Source organism: Danio aesculapii, chromosome 3 (genome assembly GCF_903798145.1).
Source record: "Danio aesculapii chromosome 3, fDanAes4.1, whole genome shotgun sequence".
Classification (NCBI taxonomy): Eukaryota; Metazoa; Chordata; class Actinopteri; order Cypriniformes; family Danionidae; genus Danio; species Danio aesculapii.
The window spans coordinates 13166369-13188514 of record NC_079437.1 but is presented as its reverse complement, the minus strand read 5'-3'; the positions used below and the strand labels follow the sequence as shown (position 1 = coordinate 13188514).

General features: G+C 36.4%; 1 protein-coding gene and 1 long non-coding RNA gene across 7 annotated transcripts in view; one reads left to right on the top strand and one right to left on the bottom strand.

The window, feature by feature from the left end:
• nfixb (nuclear factor I/Xb) overlaps positions 1–20793 on the bottom strand; it is a 276181-nt gene extending 255388 nt beyond the window's left edge. For all 5 annotated transcript variants that reach the window (XM_056453183.1, XM_056453178.1, XM_056453179.1 and 2 more), the window contains exon 1: positions 20709–20793. In XM_056453183.1, the coding sequence (XP_056309158.1) occupies positions 20709–20711 (3 nt within the window). In that variant the 5' untranslated portion in view covers positions 20712–20793. The remainder of the gene's footprint in view (positions 1–20708) is intronic.
• LOC130220915 (uncharacterized) overlaps positions 1–22146 on the top strand; it is a 49466-nt gene that overhangs the window by 14661 nt on the left and 12659 nt on the right. Inside the window, exon 1 of one of the 2 annotated variants that reach the window (XR_008836244.1) lies at positions 20863–20946. The exons of the other annotated variant lie outside the window; for it this stretch is intronic. This is a non-coding gene — a long non-coding RNA (uncharacterized LOC130220915). Of the gene's footprint in view, positions 1–20862; positions 20947–22146 lie in introns of those variants that run through there. 2 annotated transcript variants of the gene reach the window in all.

Sequence of the window (22146 nt, the reverse complement as noted above, 5' to 3'; positions counted from 1 at the left end):
GATTTGTTTTTAGTTACGATATTCGCAAAATAATTTTGCAGAAATTCTGCTGAAATTTTACAAAAATTTACAAAAAGCTATTATATAATCAAATGTAATTAGGGATGTACTGATCGGGGGTTTTTTTGCCCTCGAGTCAGAGTCATTTGATTTTGAGTATCACAGGTTGCTATGGCAATGTTGTCGTCATCAACTTTAAAATACCTCCAGACCATACTCACGCTTTCTGCTTCAAGCTGTTTCCGTGTTCTACTTTCTGGCATTTAACCTATAGCGTCTCTGCTATAAAGTGATGTCACGCCGCACGCGTTGCTGTTTCTGTTCTGTGTGAAGTCAAGAAAGAGGTCTAACTCTGTGCCATCGCATTACTGTAGATGTGTTCAAAAAATTATGAGAATATGTCAGCGCCAGTGGTGTAGTGGTTAGCGCGTTGACACATGCACTCATGGCGACCCGAGTTCGATTCCACCTCGTAGTCCTATGCCGATCCTTCCCCTCTCTCTGCTCCCCATGCTTTCCTGTCAATTCTCTCTACTTTCCATCCAATAAAGGTGAAAACCCTGAAAAAATTGTTACAAAAAAATAAATAATGAGAATATACTGTGTGTATATACATAAACATTTGAGTCCTGATCTGGAGGTAACGTCCGATTCCAATCGAGTCTGAAACAGTGTAATCGGCCCCGATTTCCAATCATGTGATCGGATCTGCATATCCCTAAATATATCTATTTTTATATTCAATCATATAAACACCGTATATTTACATGAATAGAAATAGATAAGCAAAGTGTCATCTTAAAGTTTTTTTTTTCCCATCAAATGACACGTCTCTCCACCTCTGAAGAAACCCCAGTATCCCAGACAAGGACGACTCCTGTTGTCCTCAGAAAAAGATAGATCTACTGTATTTCAGCGCAGTTGCGATTGCAGCAAACTGTGCTGCACACATTCCCTGGATTAAACCTGTCTCTAAAATGCACTCCTATAAAAATACATGCAGCACTAAAATAACAGAGCCATAGAAGTGAGTGTGTGTGTGCGCGCACACACGATACTATAATAGATCCCAGACACTGGCTAACCAAAATGTGGCTGCAACACCAGCTATTCATATCCAAAGCAATGAAAGGTTGCATACGCTCTCTCTCTCTCTCTCTCTCTCTCTCTAACGCTCTTCTCTCTCACAACACATCCATAAGTCAAACTAAACTAAACAAACTGTAAAGCAACAACTGAGATTCAACCAGTTCAACTGGTTGTTACAGCACTTTCAGAATGTGCTCACTCTAAAAAAGAACAAAAAACAAAGGGGGTTTTTACAGTGATGCAATACAAGAACCATTCTGCATTGCAAAAAGAACTTTACAGTTTAAACAGCTCCTCAAAAAAACGTTTAAAAGGGTTACTCAAAGAACAGATTTAATAATAATAATAATAATAATAATAATAATAATAATACCTTACATTTATACAGTGCTTTTCTGGACACTCAAAGTGCTTTACATATTTTTACGGGGGAATCTCCTCATCCATCACCAGATTTATTTTTTGAAAATTTGGGTTTTGTTTGGTTCAGAAATATGCACAATTTTCCATTGCTTTTTTGTTTTTGTCTGCAAGTCTCCTCAGATAACATTACAGAAGAGATTTCCTAGAGTTTAACAAGTCTTGAAATGTCCCATTTACACCAATGCTGGCTTTGTGAAAATGCAACCAGGGTCATGTTGAGGGAAAATGAAACCAGGGAAAATGCTGCAGCACGTTTGCTGACGGGGACACGCAAACGGGACCACATTACACCTATACTGGCTTCTCTTCATTGGCTTCCTGTACAGTTTAGGATACATTTTAAGATTTTAGTTTTGGTGCTTAAATGCCTAAATGGACTAGCACCAAGATACTTGTCCTCATTAATCCAATTGTACACTCCATCAAGGGCACTTAGATGTACTGATCAGCTACTTTTGGCTGTTCCACGCGCAAGGTTAAAAACCAGGGGGGACCGTGCCTTTGCAGTGGTGGCCCCCAAACTTTGGAATAATTTGCCTCCCTACGTTAGGCAGGCTGCAACCCTTTCTGTTTTTAAATCAAGTCTTAAAACCCATTTTTACTCTTTGGCTTTTAATACCATATGAGAGTCATGTGTCTGTTGAATTTGTCATTTGTTTTAAATGGTGTATGTGTGTACAGCACTTTGGTAAGCACTTGTTGTTTTTAAAAAGCGCTTTATAAATAAACTTTGACTTGACTTGACTTGATGTTAATATCAGGAATTGAGATACATTTTCATCTATTTGATCACAAATGAACAACACTAAATAGCAGTATAAATGAAGATCTTTAGCACATTTAACCCCTTCTAGTGGTAATCTAAGTCTTTTTCACACTGGACATGATTAGAATACACTCACCAGGCTACTTTATCAGGTACACCTGTCCAATGGCAACTCAATTCAATTCAATTCAATTCAATTCACCTTTATTTGTATAGCGCTTATACAATGTAGATTGTGTCAAAGCAGCTTCACATAAAAGGTCACAGTAAATAGGAACAGTGTAGTTCAGTTTGTAGTGTTTAAGTTCAGTTCAGTTTAGCTCAGTTCAGTGTGGTTTAATAATCACTACTGAGGGTCCAAATACTGAAGAGCAAATCCAACGATGCGCAGCTCTACAGATCCCGAACCATACAAGCCAGTGGCGACAGCGGAGAGGGAAAAAAAACTTCACTAAAGGCGGAAGTGAAGAAAAAAAACCTTGAGAGAAACCAGGCTCAGTTGGGCACGACCATTTTAATTTCTCCGCTGGCCAAACGTCAATGCATTTAAAGCCCGTAGACATGGTTAAGACGATCTGCTGCAGTTCACACCGAGCATCAGAATGAGGAAGAAAGGTGATTTAATTGGCTTTGAACGTGGCATGGTTGTTACTGCCAGACGGGCTGGTCTGAGTATTTCAGAAACTGCTGATCTGCTGGGATTTTCACGCACAACCATTTCTAGGGTTTACAGAGAATGGTCTGAAAAAGAGAAAATATCCAGTGAGCGGCAGTTCTGTGGGCACAAATGCCTTGTTGATGCCAGAGGTCAGAGGAGAATGGCCAGACTGTTGAGCTGATAGAAAGGCAACAGTAATTCAAATAACCACACGCTATAACCGAGGTATGCAGAAGAGCATTTCTGAACACACAACACATCAACCTTGGGGTGCATGGGCTACAGCAGCAGAAGACCACACCGGGTGCCACTCCTGTCAGGAATCTGAGGCTACAATTCACACAGATTCACCAAAATTGGACAATAGAAGATTGGAGAAACATTGCCTGGTCTGATGAGTCTCCATTTCTGCTGCAACATTCGGATGGTAGGGTCAGAATTTGGTGTCAACAACATGAAAGCATGGATCCATCCTGCCTTGTATCAACGGTTCAGGCTGGCGGTGTAATGGTGTGGGGGATATTTTCTTGGCACACTTTGGGCCCATTAGTACCAATTGAGCATTGCGTCAACACCACAGCCTACCCGAGTATTGTTGCCCATCCCTTTATGACCAGAGTATACGCATTTTCTGATGGCTACTTCCAGCAGGAAAACACGTCATACAGTATCAAAGCACAAATCATCTCAGACTGGTTTCTTGAACATGACAATGAGTTTACTGTACTCAAATGGCCTCCACAGTCACCAGATCTCAATCCAACAGAGCACCTTTGGGATGTGGTGGAACGTGAGATTTGCATCATGGATGTGCAGCCGACAAATCTGCAGTGACTGTGTGATGCTATCATGTCAATATGGAGAAAAATCTCTGAGGAACATTTCCAGTATCTTATGGAATCTATGCCACGAAGGATTAAGGCAGTTCTGAAGGCAAAAGGAGTACAACTCGGTACTAGTAAGGTGTACCTAATAAAGTGGCCAGTGAGTGTATATTGTGAAATGACAAAATGAAAAGGACTAATTAAGATTTGAGCTGTAGATTGTGATATGCTGCAGTTGTACAGAAGTCAACAAAAAGTGTTCAGGTATTTCAGACTTTTTATTTTTCAACGAATAAAGTTTGTGGCTAGGAAATCGCAGAAAATGCTCTCAATGTGAAATGATCTGTCATTAAAACACATTTGATTATATTTCTTTCATCATGAATGGATGTTAATAGCACCTGAAAATGGTATTAAAGTTTAGAAACAAGAAAAATATGTTTGCACTATAGGTGGGCATAGATGAAATTAAATCTAAAATGAAATTAAAACTAGATTAATCTCACTGTAATCTTGGAATTAATCTAGATTAATCTACATTAAAATAGCTCATATGAATTCTGCCGAAGGCATTTAGAATATGTGTGCCCAAATAATGACTAAAAGTAAGTCTTTGAGAACGGGTTTCTCAAGCCAGGTGGCGCATTAGACCAGGGGCTCATCTCCTGTTTCCAAAATGCATCACAAACTGCTTGAGAAACTGTTTTACTATGATAATTAGTGATGAAAATAAATGATGTTCAATAAGATGTACTTGTGTTTACTAACTGTTTATTCAGTTAAACATGAAATTTGAACTGTAGGCCTACATAAGCTCCAAACAGTGATTTTTGATTACTTTAATCCGACTAAAGTCATTATAACTGAACTAAACAGAAATGGAATTGAGACATGTGGAGTATGCATATATTAGTGGCATTATTGAAGTAAACACCGCAATCAAACTATTACCGTCATGTAGGACTTTTCACCATATTTTAGACAAGATCCACACACGCGGCTGTCAGTAAAGGACACACCGCGAAATGTGGAAGTTTTTTCTTTCCATCCGGCGTGCGTTATTAAATCCATAACACTCACTCCAGTCCTTGCTCCTTTTTTGCGTCTAATACCCTAGTTAGTCACGGGGGCATGAATGAAATGTTCATGAGTTAAAGTGAAACTGCCGAACTGCAGTTAATGTCACCCAAAATGACAAGAAACTTGAAAAGCACTTCAGGTAAACACCTTAGTTCTATCATTGTCTATTAAGGCAAATGACTAGATTACAGATGTCCATGTAAGCGTAGTCAGTAGTGTCTTCGAAGTAAGTAAAAGATCCAGAAGGGCATCCTGCTGATTTGATTCAGAAGGGCACGGTTTTGTCAGATGGTTCACTGGTCAGATAAACATCCGTGCAAAAAAAAATAATAATAATAATAATAAAAAAATCAAGGTGAAAGTCATCATAGCTTGAGTAGAACAGACCCAGCTCCCAACCCTACTTTGAGAATAGATTAATGGCAATATTTTTTATTTATTTTTTTTAATTTTTTTTATTGCCCGATAAGAGTCTTGGGTTAACGCAGCACGTTAACAGCCCACCACTAGTTTACACTCATTCATACATTTTTGATCACTGATTTTTTCATCAAGGTGAGGGTAAAGATCCAGCGTGCTCAGGGCCTTTTTTTTTAAACTTTCAGTCTAATATTGGGAAACACTATTGCGCAATTTGAATATGAACATGAAGTGACAACAGGTAATTATACAGAATTGCAGCACCTTTAGTTTCTTTTGTTGTTATTGCTGTATTTTTGTATCTGTAGGTTTGTGCTAGAATCAGTCATGTGAAAGCATTATGCTGTTTTACAGAGAGCAAAGTTACTATCCATCGTGCTACTTCACAACAACAACTCATAATGTTGTGTAATATTTAAGAACGTGATCATTAGGTGAACAATAGAGTCAAAGTTTGTGCCATTTTGAACACATTTGACCACTTAAGTGTCTATTCTACAAAAACAACCATCGAATAAGTGTCAGACTTCTTTTACAATTGATTTTAGCATTGCAATTGTGCTCAGATTGGCAAAAAGGCATCTTAACCAGGCTTTCTCAAATCAACACCAGCTCAAAACAGGGTCTGAAGTCACATCTGGCTCTCAGAACCCAGATATCTAATTGTCCAGAGGTATATTTCCAAGAAAAAGACAAAAATTTACTGCTTAAATACTGTAGTACAGTAGATTTGTGTTGAAGCCAGCTAGCTAGTCACAAAAACGTATGAGCACAGACACGATCACACATAATTAGCCTGATTATTAGAACTACTGTATAGTTAGTGATGGCACGCAGGTTGTGGAGTGATAACTGCTGTTAATTAAAACATGCACGAGGAAAATAAATGTCAAGTTATTTCTGAAATTGGCATCTGAGGAACCCTATTTTTATTATATCTCCGTTATTTTGATTTATTAATGTAGGTTCTCTTATGGAGGATATCACTTTTTCTTCTAACAAACTAAACTAGACTTGACTAAATTTGTAGCTTATATTATAAGGAATTAAATAAATTGTAAAGCATGATAGCATGCTTTTTTTAGCCAAGTGTATGATCCATTTCCATATGGCATTCAGAAGAAACTATGCATGTATGATATTAATCACAAGTTCCATCCACACACATTTATGATGCTGCCTGTAAATGTTCATTGGGACTATATGGATTAGGGAGCTGATGAACTATGATGGTAATGATGGAACTTGCAACCAATATTAGCTAGATTTGATTTTGGGGAAAAACACTTGTACTGTTCAAACTTTCCTGAAACCCAGTTAAAAATGTACTGGTGTGATTTCGGTTATAAAGTCCCCAAAATCACTAAAATATGTGTGCAACCATATAAATGACTGTGCTGTCCTATGACTTTACCGGGGCTTTTCCTTGATTAAGGGTTAACTCTGCCTTCAAACAATGTTATTGGAGAGATAACAGTCATCAACTTTTTTGGGCCCTTAAAAATTTTTGAAGCCTGATGTGACTTTTATTGGATTTGTTTTGTTTGTTTCACTTTGTGCATGCAACATTGCTACACTGCATTATACATCCATGCATTAGGGAACACCACAGATTCCTGACTGCTACATTTACATTTGTTTAGATTGTTTCTGTAATAAATTATGTTCTGTTCTACATGTAAAGTCACAATTATTAGCCTCCCTGAATTATTAGCCCCCCTGTTTATTTTTCCCCACAATTTTTGTTTAACAGAGAGCAATTTTTTGTAACACATTTCTAAAAATAATAGTTTTATTAACTCATTTCTAATAACTGATTTATTTTATCTTTGCCATGATGACAGTAAATAATATGTTACTAGATATTTTTCAAGACACTTCTATACAGCTAAAAGTGACATTTAAAGGCTTAACTTAATTAGGTTAACTAGGCAGGTTAGGGTAATTAGGCAAGTTATTGTATAATGATGGTTTGTTCTGTAGACCAACGAAAAAAAAATACAGCTTAAAGAGGCTAATAATTCTGACCTTAAAATGGCTTTTAAAAAATTAAAAACTGCTTTTATTCTAGCCAAAATAAAAAAATAAGACTTTCTCCAGAAGAAAAAAATATTATCAGACATACTGTGGAAATTTCCTAGTTCTGTTAAACATCATTTGGGAAATATTTAAAAAAGAAAAAACAATTCAAAGTGGGGCTAATAATTCTGACTTCAACTGTACATTTTGGCTTTCTTGGGTGTCGCTTGGGACGTAATAATGACTCAAATGTTAATGACAACGATATTCTGCCACGGTGCGAGTGTAGAGTTTCAGAAGATGTCTCAACGTGGTCTCAAAATGTGCTCAGAACAGCAAACCCTACTATTAGAAAAGTCAATATGGACTCTATTATTGAGTTTTACAGTGCAATAATTATGGCAAATAATAATTTTTGGCTTTTCACATGAAAAAACATTGTCACCCCTGGTTTAATATCTAAAAAATAACTAGATTTACATTTTTTAGATATTTCTGGTTTCGTAAAAAAATCTAAGCTCAAGAGTTATTTTCATTTATTCATAATTATTAATATCACAACATATAAAAATATTATCATCAAAGAAACATACAAAAAAATGACTGGACAGAGAATCAGGGGCAGACAAAGAGGCAGATGAGTCCCTCTTTCCGCTTGGTTTGCCTTCACACTTTAAAGTAAGAAGGTTGGTTTGAGCCTGGGCTGATTGTTTGATGTAGTTCCCTGTAGATCTGTCCCCCTTCTCCCTTGCTGTGGATGTTTATGGAGCGTGGTACTGTATCAATTAAACATGCCACCCTTTTCTATATATACGCGGCATATGCCCGATCCATATGGCCAGCCCTGAGCGAAAGCGCTCCCTAGGCCCTTCATAATTAACTCTTGAGTATCAACACAAACATACTCTGAGCCGAACGACGAATGGCCATATTCAAAATGTCTGCTGATGGGAAATGATGGGCCTGTTACATTTCATGCCTTCACGCGGGGGAGCTCAAAACTGTCCTGCTGTGGCGATTAGAGTAACACATAACATGAAATGTGAGTCCGGCAATCATGAATGTGAGCGACGTGGGACGTGCCTGATTGAAAATAATGATAGGAAAGAAAGGCTTTGTGCAAATAATGATCACGGCTCAGATATCACTGTGAGTGAATGGGGTTACTATAATCAGAATGTATAGATGCAGAAAATGGCTAGACGAACAGTGTGTTTCATTTTAAATGTGAGTTTAAAAGACTGGCTAGTTTTTTTTAGTGCGTCCAACCTCAAAATTTCCATTATATCCTCTAAACAGCAATGAAACCAAATGGAAAGCCAATAGACTATTTGGTTCTCAATATAAAGGCTCAAGTAAACAACTATCATATGAGATCAATGGTTCCAAGACTAGACTATAAAATGTTTCAATATATGTTCTCAAACTGTGCTCCGATTTACAGGTCGAGAATTTATCATCAAATCAATCTTTTGGAAGCAAGTCAAATGATAAGTGGCTCAAACTTTTTGGTAAAAAATTAAGCTTAAGAGGCTAATACTTAAAAAAAAAACAAGAGTTAAAAAGGATTCTTGTTTGTTTATTTTGTTATTCAGAGAAACGTGCAGCATACACTCACTGGCCACTTTATTATGTACACCTGTCCAACTGCTTGTTAAGGCACATTTCTAATCAGCCAATCACATGGCAGCAACTCAATGCATTTAAAGCACATAGACATGGTCAATACGATCTGCTGCAGTTCAAACCGAGCATCAGAATGGGGAAGAAAAGTGATTTAAGTGACTTTGAACGTGGCATAGTTATTGGTGCCAGACAGGCTGGTCTGAGTATTTCAGAAACTCCTGATCTACTGGGATTTTCACGCACAACCAAACCGGGTGCCACTCCTGTCAGCTAAGAACAGGAAACCGAGGCTACAATTCACACAGGCTCATTAAAATTGGACAATAGAATATTTGAAAAACGTTGCTTTGTCATATTTAAGCTGCTACATTCGGATGGTAGGGTCACAATTTGGCGTGAACAACATGAAAGCATGCCTTATATCAATGGTTCAGGCCGGTGGTGATGGTAAAGTAATGGTGTTGGGGATATTTTCTTGGCACACTGAGCACATTAGTACCAATTGAGCATTGTGTCAACACCACAGCCTACCTGAGTATTGTTGCTGACCATGTCCATCCCATTATGACCACAGTGAACCAATCTTCTGATGGCTACTTCCAGCAGGATAACGCGCTATGTCATAAAGCACCAATCATCTCAGACTGGTTTCTTGAACATGACAATGAGTTCACTGTACTCAAATGGCCTCCACAGTCACCAGATTTCAATCCAATAGAGCACCTTTGGGATGTGGTGGAACGGGAGATTCGCATCATGGATGTGCAGCCGACAAATCTGCAGCAACTGCGTGATGCCATCATGTCAATATGGACCAAAATCTCTGAGGAATATTTCCAGTATCTTGTGGAATATATGGCACGATGGATTAAGGCAGTTATGAAGACACAAGGAGTACAATTCGCTACTAGTAAGGTGTACCTAATAAAGTGGCCAGTGAGTGTATAAATAAAGTTTTACTTGCATTTTTACACTAAATTTTAAGAATGTCCTACGTTTAAAAAATATTGCTGGCTTAAAAGCATAGTTTACACAAAAATTTAAAATCTGCCATCATTTACTCACCTTTTACTTCTTTCAACCCTTTATGAGTTTCTTTCTTCTGTTGAACACAAAATATATTTTGAAGAAAGCTGGAAAGTTGTCACCATTGACTTCCATTGTATTTGTTCATTCTATGTTTGTCAATGGTTACAGATTTCCAACATTCTTCAAAGTATCTTCTTTTGTGTTCAACAGAAGAAAACACTCAAGAAAGTGAGTAAATAGTGCGTGAAATTCTTGGGTGAACTATTCCTTTTAATTTTTAAGACGAATTAATTAAACTGACTTGAAACATTAAGTTAAAATTTGTAGAACTTAAAAAAAAATCAAGTTAAACTCTGATTAACCTAATAAAATAAGTGAAAGTAACATAAAAAACATATTCTGTCTTGATTTTTGATCACATCATATTTGACGGTGCTCAAATAAAAAGATGCAGTCCTTACTTTTTAGTGCAAATTGCTCTTACCCACCTCAAGTTCCCAACAACAACCCGAAATGCAAACTATTTTCCCTCCATCCCCCTTGACATCCCAGTTCATGTGTTCGCAGATAAGAGAAAGTGACAGTCGACAGAACTTCGACATAAGCGTTAGCGCTCTACAAACCCAGGTAACACAGCAGACACATCAAAGCCCGGCGAGGGAGGGAGGGGGATTTGTTTTTTAAAAGCGGTGAGAGGGGGGAAATATATGAAAGCAGAAATGTATGCCGTGTGAACGCTTGCCAGGGCCACTTCAGGGAGAAATGCTGGAAAAATGTGATATTTCATACCTCCATCTCTAGAGGAGCCGGAGAGAGCGAAATGAGCGCAGAACAGGAGTAATAATGAAGCCGAGGAGGAGGGTGGGCTGTCAGATTGCTTATTGTTTGTTTTCAGAGCTGTTTGGGCACTAAACATTGATTCTGTCAGCAGAGGAACTGCAAGCCAGAGTTGTGTCTGATTACGGGCTATTTTACAGGATGAGTCGTTATTTCGCCGCTTTAAATACAAAATATAGTCTCTGATATTTTTAAGGTTTTTATAAATAAATGGCTTGTTAGCATTACTGGAAAATCTAACAAGAGAGGGTTTTTTTGCCTGCTCATAAAACCTTAATGCCGATTTTATACAGCCACTATAGTCTGATTCTTGAACAAAATGACTCGTATGAACTAGTTCCTTATTTTAACGAATGAAAAATATGAAATGCAACCAAATCTGATTCCCAAAAATATGATTCATATGAGCTGGTTGTTCTTAGTGAATCAAAAACAAAGCACAACCAGTGTAGCTTGATGCCCAAACAAAGATTCAAAGGAGCGAGATCATTTTGTAATGAATCAAAAAGGAAGAACAGTCATGCAGAGTCACTGCAGTCTTGAACAAAATGACTCTTGAGTCAGTTCTTCTTTTTTGTGAAGGATATACATGAAATCCAACCAGTATAGTCTGATTCTCGAAGAAATGACTCATAAGCTGAGCTGGTTGTTTTTAGTGAATCAAAAACAAAGCACAACCAGTGTAGCCTGATCCGCAAAGACCCACAGGAGCAAGTTCATTTGTATTGAATCAAATATGAAACAAAGCTACTGTAGTCTGATTCTTGAACAAAATGACTCTTATGAGTCAGTTCTTTTTTAGTGAATAAAAAACACATGAAAATGCAACCAGTATAGTCTGATTCCCATAGAAATTACTCATTTAAACATGGTAGTTCTTAGTGAAACAAAAAGCACATCCAGAGTAATCTGATTCGGAAACAAATACTCACAGAAGCTAATTCATTTGTAATGAATCAGAAGCACAGCCACTATAAACTGATTCTTAAAAAAATGACTCTTATAAGCCAGTTCTTGTTTTAGTGAACGAAAAACATGAAATGGAACCAATGTAGTCTGATTCTCAAATAAATCACTCCTATGAGCTGGTTGTTTTAATGAATTAAAAACAAAGCATGACCAGTGTAGCATGATTCCCAAACAAAGACTCACAGGAGCGAGTTCATTTGAAATAAATCAAAAATAAAGCACAGGCAGTATAGTCTGATTGACAAAGAAAATACTCATATGAGCTGGTTGTTTTTAGTGAATAAAAAACAAAGCACAACCAGTGTAGCCTGATTCGCAAACAGAAGCGAGTTCAATTAATGAATCAAAAATGAAGCAGTGTAGTATGGTACTAGAACAATATGACTCCTATGAGCCAGTCACGTTTTTAGGTGAAGGATAAACATGAAATGCAACAAGTATAGTCTGATTCACAAAAAAATGACTCATATGAGCCGAGCTGGTTGTTCTTAGCGAATCAAAAACAAAGCACAACAAGTGCAGCCTGATTCACAAACAAAGAATCATAGGAGCGAGTTCATTTTATAATTAATCAAAAATAACACAGTCACTGTTGTCTGATTATTGAACAAAATAACTTTTATGAGCAAGTTCTTGTTTAGTGAATCAAAAACAAAGTACAACCAGTCCAACTGCCAAATAAATCATTCACATGAACTGGTTGTTCTTAGTGAATCATAAACATAAATGTTGCCATTTTAAAAACAAAATATAGCCCTACATATGCAGTGGGGGAAATAAGTATTGAACACGTCACCATTTTTCTCAGAAAACATATTTCTAAAGGTGCCGTTGACTTGAAATTTTCACAGAATTTTGGTAACAAAACAAAACCATAATCCAAAACAAAATCCATATATGCAAAGAAAAGAAACTAAGTAGTTTACAAATGAAATTCTGTGTAATAAAATGAAGACACAGGGAAAAGTATTGAACACATGAACAAAGGGAGGTGTAGAAAGGCAGTGAAAACCCAGACAGCAGCTGAAATCTCTCAGTAGTTCTTCAGCAACCCTCTGCCCTTCCTCATTGTAAATTAATATTATCTGCTTCACTCCAACATCTACATTAGCAGGATGATGAAGATGAAACCAGAGTGGACATTTCAGGAAGACAATGATAAAAAAAAAACCCCGAGAAAACTCTCAAATGGAAAAAAATAAATAAAGCTGCTCAAATGGCCCAGCCAATCACCTGACTTAAATTCAATAAAAAATACAAATATCAAGGATTAGATTTGATAGACGAGACCCACAGAACTATCAAGATTTGTACACTGTTAAAGTCTGTGAAAAACTCACGCCTGATATGAGAGGCGTCTTTAAACTACCATCACCAAAATGGCCTTTTATATAAAGTGTTAAATACATTTCAGTAGGTGAGGACTTTCTCTTTGTGTCCTTCCATTGTTATTACTCAACTCATTAATCAGATGTTTTTATTTTCGCGTTTGTATTGTTTGTTCCATGTAATAGAAATATTCTTCCCAGGGAAAAACATGACGGGTTCAATAATTATTTCCCCCACTGTATACAGCGGTGTAAAGTAACAAATTCCAAATACTCAAATAACTGTAACCAAGTAGTTTTTCTCAGAAATTATCATTTTAAAAGTAGTTTTAAAAATCTGTACTTTTACTTTCCCTTGAGTACATTTTTAGTGCAGTATCGGTACTTTTACTCCACTACTTTACTTCAACCTGCAGTCACAATTTTCAGTTGATTTTCTTGTCTATGGGGATTAGAAAAATCAGTCCTGTGATTCCTGTCCAATCAAATCGCACAGAAGGTAAATCACATCATAATGAACTACCTCAAGACATGTGTGATTTATAATTGTAGAAAACTGTTTGGAAGCATTAAAAGTGTCCAGGAAGATGTCCAAAATCTTTACATGCAATGACCCAGAGACTGTTTAATAGCATGTCACTGATGAGAAGATGACGAAAGTTTACTGTATGAAGACCAAAATGGCCTTAAAACACCCAGCAGGCACAGGATGTCAACATGACATCAGATTGACATTGTACCCCAACAACAAGGGGAGCACTGCATTTTGTTTGGAAATGAAAATCAGGTTGATGTCAGAACCCAATGTCAGGCCTACGTCTATGTACAACTTAAAATCAACCAAATTTAAACGTCTAAAGATGTTACAGCTTGACGTTGTGTGGACGTTATCACTATGACGTCAGACATTGGATTTTGGTTGCCATACCTGACAAGTAAATGTCAGTATTGATGTCAATATAACATTCGTTAAAGATGTTGGTTCGGCGTTGGATTTTGGTCACATTCTAACACAACCTAAAATCAACCAAATATCAACATAATTTGACGTTGTTACTGGACATCAAACTAACATTGTTCTTAGACGCAGGCTAGACATTGAATTTTGGTCACCTGACATCACAACCTAAATCTAACCAAATATTAACGTCTTATGACATTGTGTGCCTGCTGGGTAATAATTAAATGCAATTTGTGGTTGTGTGTAAACGTAACATTCTGTAGTGCATGCAAATGCATCAGCTTTTTACAGCGTAATACTCACTACTTCTGAGTACTTCTGAAAGATCTACTTTTTACTCACACTTTGAGTAACGTTTAGAACGTAACGTTTTGGGCAAGCAATGGTACTTTTACTTGAGTATGATTTTTCAATACTCTTTCCACCACAGACTGTGTATGTATGTATGTATGTATGTATGTATGTATGTATGTATGTATACACATTTTTTTTAATAATTAATTGGCTTGTTAGCATTATCCAAAAAAAAAAAAACCATATGGCAAAAAAATGACATTATTTGGCCTGCTCATAAAAGCTTTCTACTTTGATACCGAGTGTTTTAGTTGGCGCTCTGAGGTCCTGAATTTACCATATGTTCACTGATGACCTTTCATGGCTGTGGCACAAAGTTATACGACATTGTTCAATGCTTTTGGTTAGAGGTTAGCCTCTGTTGAAAGATGTGGAAAATACTCTGCTGGACACAAAAAAGCATATTGCTCTGACCATTCAAACCAGACATGTGTTCTAGTGTTTTCATACACCAGCTCTGAATACAGTGCTAATTATCCTGCAGTGTTAGGGGGCAAAGGAATATATTACAATTATAACCCATGAAAAAAGCTGCAAGATCATTGAGACATGATTTAAAAGAAATGACTCGTATGAGCAGGGGTCTTTTTGTTAATCAAGAGCATTAATTCAGTGTATAGTCTGATCCTGGAATAAAAAGCTCTTATGATTTACTTTAAGTGAATCAGCAACATAAAATGCAACTGATTCTTCAAGAAACAACATGTGTGGTTTCAACATTTCAACAGTAAAATGTCTCTTATTTATTTAGTGGATCAAAGATTAACCACAATCAGTCCAGGTCTTTTCTTAGTGAATCAAATACAGAAATTCTGTGTAGTCAGATTCTAGAACAAATGGCTCTTTTGTATCGTTTTTAATACATAAAAAGCAACTAGCATATTCTGATTCTCACACAAATTACTATTATAGGAGTTCTCAGTAGTTTTGAGTCTTTTTATCAAAACTTACCAACAGCCAGTGAACAAAATGACTCGTATGAGCTGGTTATTCTTAGTGAATCAAAAACATAAATTTAGTGTTCATCGATTCTCAAACAAACAGGCTTTTCTTTTGTGAATTAGAAACAGTGTAACTAGTATATGTCTGATTCTTAAACAAATGACTCTCTAGGCCTAGTTATTTTTCTTTGTGAATCAAAGCCTAAGTACAGTCTGCAAATCAAAAAAGTGCAATGGGTGTAGTCTGCTTCCCAACCAAATGACACGTATGGATGTATGGGTAGGTATCGACGGACGAACGGATGGACAGACAGACAGACAGACAGACAGATAGACAGATAGATAGATAGATAGATAGATAGATAGACAGACAGACAGACAGACAGACAGACAGACAGACAGACAGACAGACAGACAGACAGACAGACAGACAGACAGACAGACAGACAGATAGATAGATAGATAGATAGATAGATAGATAGATAGATAGATAGATAGATAGATAGAAATGGCTTAGATGGCTTGAAAAAGGAGAAAAGGCATCATTTGACATCTGTGCATCTGATCATAATGTTGATCGGTCATAAGATCAAGTCCGTTGACAGGCAAACTAACACAACTCCACCAGAAACTCTTTACTTCAGAAACATCTCGAATCTATGGAGTCAGATCAGCCTCAAAAATAATACATTCACAAAATAAAAATCATACATGCACAGCACAATTCACATTTACAAAATTCAAAAAACACTTCATAAATACAATACGCAATTTGTGAATTCATAAGTAAACATAAATATTTTCAAGTGAATTAAATCTGTGCATTTATAAATTGTGTTTTATATTTACGAATTGGATGTGTATTTTTGAATCGTGTTTTGAACTTACGAATTGGATTCGTGTGTTAAATTGCGTTTTGAACTTACAAATTAAACAGTGTATTTTTGAATCGTGTTTTGAATTTATGTATTAGATTTGGGAATTTATAAATCGTGTTTTGAAATTATTTGCGTATTTTTGTATCATGTTTTGAATTAAGAATTGGATTTGGTATTTTTGAATCGTGTTTTGAAATTATTTGCGTATTTTTGTATCATGTTTTGAATTAAGAATTGGATTTGTGTATTTTTGAATCGTGTTTTGAAATTATTTGCGTATTTTTGTATCATGTTTTGAATTAAGAATTGGATTTGCGTACTTTTGAATCGTGTTTTGAACTTTCAAATTGGATTAGTGTATTTCTGAATCATGTTTTGAACTTACGATTTAGATTTGTGCATTTACGAATCGTGTTTTAAGCTAGTGAACTGGATGTGTGTATTTTTGATTGGTCGGGTTTTGAATTTTCGGATTGGATTTGTGTATTATTAAAATATGTTTTGAACTTATGAATTGGATTTGTGTATTTTTTTTTTTTATCAATTTATGTTTATTTATATAGTGCTTTTCACAATATAAATTGTGTCAAAGCAACTTAACATATTTCTAGTAAAGTCCAGATTTCAGAGTTGAAGTTCAGTTTAGTTCAGTTCAGTGTGGTTTAAGTTTTAATGTTGAAAGTTCAAACTCTGAAGAGCAAATCCACAGAAACACAGCTCCACAAGTCCCCATCCAAGCAAGTTGGTGGTGACAGTGGCGAGGAAAAAACTTCACCAATTGACAAAGGAGGAAAAAATCATGTTTTAAACTTATGAATTGGTCTTTGTAAATGTGACTTGAGGATGTATGAATAATATTTTGTCAATGTATTATTTTTGAGACTGATCTAGCTCCATACTCATCCACTCAGTCAAACAAATCAAACACTGACAGCAAAATAAAGGATTTTCAAATCAAAGACAAACTGTATTCTGCTTTCACTGCCAAGTTTGCAGTCGACAAAGAAAAAAAAAAAAAAAAAAAAAAAAATCGCTCTGGTAAACAAACTATAGGATCCATTGTTTGTTATCGTACTTTTCTACTCATTTCAACTGTCATCAAAGTGTCTCCCAGATGCATTTAGATGTTTGACGGAGGGCTGATGTAGCTGCAATGCAACTAGCTGTCAACTTTTTTTTTTAAAAGAACTATCTCGCTTCATATCTTTGATTGTTGTTTGGAAGCTTAATTAAATTGGCTTTTTTTTTTTTTTTAAGAGAAGACGTTAATCCCATGTGGAGTCAGCTTTGAATAGATTCCCTCGCTTCTTTCTGCAGTGGCCTAATTGGGTTGGTGCCATTTAAGAGAGCGAGTAAACAAATAATTATCCACATTAATGTGCTGATATTCAGGCCCATCTGGAAATCATCAACAAGTACAAGTCTATATATATTGCGTCAGTCATGCAGTTGAATATGAGCAGGATTGCGAAGCTAGTGGAAGAGAAGAAGAAGTGAAAACTGTGTGCGCTGCGAGTTGAAAATAAAGAAGGCCGATGCATAAATTAGTTGAACATGTAGACTCTGAAATGAGGACACCTGGGTAAAGTGCTTTAGTTGATTGCCAATAGCTTGATGTTTCCTCAGATCGGCTTATTGTGGCCTGACTGGTGAGAAGTAAAAATGCAGCTCGCTGAGGTTAGAGCAGAGCTAACACTGAACAGATGTTCCTTCCTGAAGATCCCAAAACCGACTGATAAGACTTTTTAAACGCATCGTCCTTGCCTTTTAGTTTGCATGCTATTGAATTATAGTATCTGACTGGTAAATTTGCTCTCTACAAATAAATTGTTAAACACTCAAAGAAATGGCAGCATGTGTATTTCACATGTGGGCCTCTTTATAAAATATCAGTGAACTGTAGAATTAAGCTTTTAATCATGGTAGCAAGCTTTTTACATTTAAAGTAAGTAACTTTTACTTCATTGACTGATTTAATGTTAATATGCATACTTACTAAAATACTTATATAGTACTCAGCATTGAGTACACTCCATTTTAAAAATGAATATTTTTATCCATTTCTGCAGTGACTACAGGTGTATTTTGGTGCATTTAAACAAAACAGATTTATTAAACAGATATATTTATCAAAGTAATATTTTAGTCACCAAACATGTTTAAAAATTAAGAGAGAACACAATTAAATTCAAGTAAAATATTGCAAAATCTCTTGATTTTTCCTTCTTTTTAAATTTGTATTTAATATTTTTCTTTAACATTAATTTGGGTGTACTAGCTTTTGGATCATTATCATAAGTTATTTTGTTAGATAAGCTCCAGATTTGGCTTGAGTACTGACTAATGTAATGTACGTGCACAAATATAATATTGTATTAAAATATGAATTTAAAAAGATAGATTTGTGAGGGGTGTACTTGTATATGCTGAGCATATATATCTCCATTGCTCCTTTATTATAGACTTCCAAAAACAGGTGGTGATGAGAAAGTCACTTGAGGAATAAAAGCTCAACACAAGCGGTAAATAAATAGTAAAGTATACAAGGTGGTGTCGTTAGACACCTTCTAAAAAAATCAAGAGATGAAAAAAATTGTGCTTCTTTTTTTTATTTAAAATTGAATCAAATTATTTTTATAGGCCATTCCACTTACATTACATTAAACTGACTTTAAAAATCAAGCTGACTTAATAAACACTTACGACTTATTGGTCAACATTCTGCTCAAAATTATTCTTTTTTTACAAATTCGAGTTTTTACAATAGCATTTTTAGACTTTTGCACCTTTTTTATCAGTAATTAGGCATGCATGGGCCAGTATAAGATTCTGACGGTATGATAACCTTGGATAAAAATATCACGGTTTCACTGTATTGTGATTACTGCTATTCTAAAATAACTTTTTTAAATGTCTGAGTAAAAAAAAAAATGTAAATAAAAATAAATAAAAAAATTTCCCTCATTGAACACAACATATTTTTACTTTGAAGACCTTTTAAAATATTTCGAACAGTAAGCATGTCAGGATAAATAATTCAGATAAATAGTTGACTTCTGCTGTCTTCATTAGTTTCAAAAACACAGATTTCATTACCATTTAAAACAGCATCTATATAGCAGAAAACTTATAGTGGTATTTAAAACTCTTCCAAACTGCGGTATACTTCGAAAACGGTTATCGTCCCATGCCTCCCACTAAAACTATGATTTCTTTTAGAAAGAAAGAGATATCCAAAAATTATTATAAGTCTACAAATACTTATACAGTCAAGCCCAAAACTATACACACCCCTGGCAAATTCAGATTTAATGTGTTTGTTCAAATGCAAATAAAAGCTGACAAATATTTTTTCCCCACAATGATGCCTTTTGTAGATCATCGTATTATCTTTCATAAGAAGCCGGTGTCATTCCGAGCATAATAATAATAATAATAATAATAATAATAATGTAATAACTTGCTGCTTGAATAAAGTCAGATACTAATTAACTTAATTATAGCATGTTAAAGAAAGTGATCAAGTGCTATCAGCCAAATACTGACAGACCTATAGAAATTTTAAAAAAGCATGCAGTTTTAAAGTAAAACAAAATATTTGATATCATATTGCTTTGTAAAACGTCAACAAAAAAAATTGAAGTCAATACAGAAATCTATCACTGATTGTAATTTGTTTACTTATTTAAGCATCAGTGTGTTCTCCTATAATTAAAAAAGACAGAACAGTGCATGCAGAGTAAGTAAACTGCAAGAATAACAAACCACGCAATGCATTAATGCAGTGCCAGTCAAAACACAATTCAACGATTTCACGTGCACGCAGAAAACAAAGTTGGTATGGACAAGAAATAAGTTTCACCCATTGCTCTATGTATAAACCCCATCAGAGCTTTTGTTCTCTTTGACAGACGACATGTGGGCGGCGACAGTCGTCCTGTGACAAGCTTGCGCAGTGGAACAATTTCAGTAATGGCATGTTGCATGTGCATGTGTCGCCTGTAATCGCAATAACACTGAAAAGCATGCAAACTTGAAGGGTTGTTGTTCTGCGCAACACTTGATTATCCACCGGCATAAAAGAGTTGGATGACTAAAGTTGAAGCGCCGCAGGGACAAAGTTAAATATTGCATTCTGATAAGGCATGGCTCCGTGTTTACTTTTGATTAATAGATCGTGCACAGATTGTGTGGTACATTTGCTGCACCGCAAGCACGCGAAAAAAAAAAAAAACAGTCTGCAAAGTTTCAAACTTCGCAGTCATTATGAACAACTTCAAGTTGAAATAACAGAGCGCTCTTATACAGTAACACACGCACACATGCACACACACGCACGCACAGTGGCATAAAGCGCCGAATGAAAACTAGAGCACATGCTGTTTTACAGTTTTCAGAGCTCCGAAAATCAATCTGGAACAATGATTGCCTGGCATATAAATCCGTGTTTAGCAGCAGTTTAAAAGCAGAAATAAAAAGAGCAAAGTTGATTTACACAGCACGTACCATTGTGGAGCGGGGAATATTGCCAACAGTCTCAAAGACCCATTTTACTCCTTTAGAAAAAAAGAAAAGTTTGCCCCGAAAAAAAAGGAGCGTGGTGGGAGAGGAACAGCAAACGAGTCGGTTTTCTCCGTTGATACCGGAAGCAGAAGAACCGGGTTGCGGGACGGGCCCGAGAGGATCGCGTAAAATGACCAACTTTTGCGCACGAAAACTTTCGGAGGAATGCGCCTTTTAACAGGTACCCTAAAAAACGACGTGCACGTTCAGCACGAGCGCTCTTCCGTTCGGCGAAGCTCTCCGGTGCCAATCTCTCCCCCTGTCTGAGCGTCTCTCTGCCGGCGTGAGTCGAGATCGTTCCGCGCGGCGCCGACAGCAACTTTCTGCGCAGTTTCAGCTCACGGACTCTGGGTGAACTGATGCTCGATCTCCATCCATCCCACTGGAGACCTCCTCAGGGTGATCTCCATGACCTCCTCCTCCTCCTCAGTGCATGGATTACACGATCAATTATTATGGAGAGGACGTCATTTCGGGATATTGCAGACTACGCGGCGCGTGAGCGGAATATGGAGCTTTTTTTGTTTACGTCGCCGGAGCGAGTAACGCGCTAACGTTTCAAATCACTAATTCATGTATGTTAAGTAGCCTATAAGTAAGAGTATATGCCAGAATAAACGTGCTAGCCCTGCGTGGCCCGTGCAGAACGGTCGGCTTGATCTGTGGATGGATTCGTGCAGTGGCTGGTGAATTATTAATAACCGGCAGCGCTTCACAGTCTGTCGTGTTCACAGAGGAACCAGAACGGCAGCTGGGGGTTTAAGGGAATTAAATACGGGCTTGGAGTGAAGCAGGGACGGCAGGGGATTATACCGTTCACCGGAGAGAGTAAGAGAGATAGAGAGAGAGAGGGAGGGAGACAGAAAGAGAGAGAGAGGTAGATAGAAAGAAATGGTTATAAATTGAAGGCGACCACCACAATGATAAACGAAATTCGCGAATTAAGGTGTATGGAGTGATTTAAGTGTGTGTGACCATAATTACTTTTTTCTTGTTTTAAAGTCAGTGTAAAAATGAAATAAACACGTGTGCATTGGTCGAACGTGTTTAGTTAGCAGAAGTGAGCAGGTGTGTGTCAGTCACCGATTCATTTGGTCTTAAATGATTCATTTAAAATCTGGTTCATTAACCGTGGAGTTAAACAAATGATCTGCTGTCGACTTCACATTATTTAAAAATATTAAATGGGTGTACAATTTATTATTATTATTATTATTATTATTATTATTATTATTATTATTATTATTTAAAGGTAATTCTACGATTTGATCATCAAATGACAAGAAATAAAAATCTTGTTACACTGAACAATCATATAGCCAGGCTTTTAGGCTTACTTAATTCTACATTTGCCAGATGTTTTTTTTTTGTTTTGTTTTTG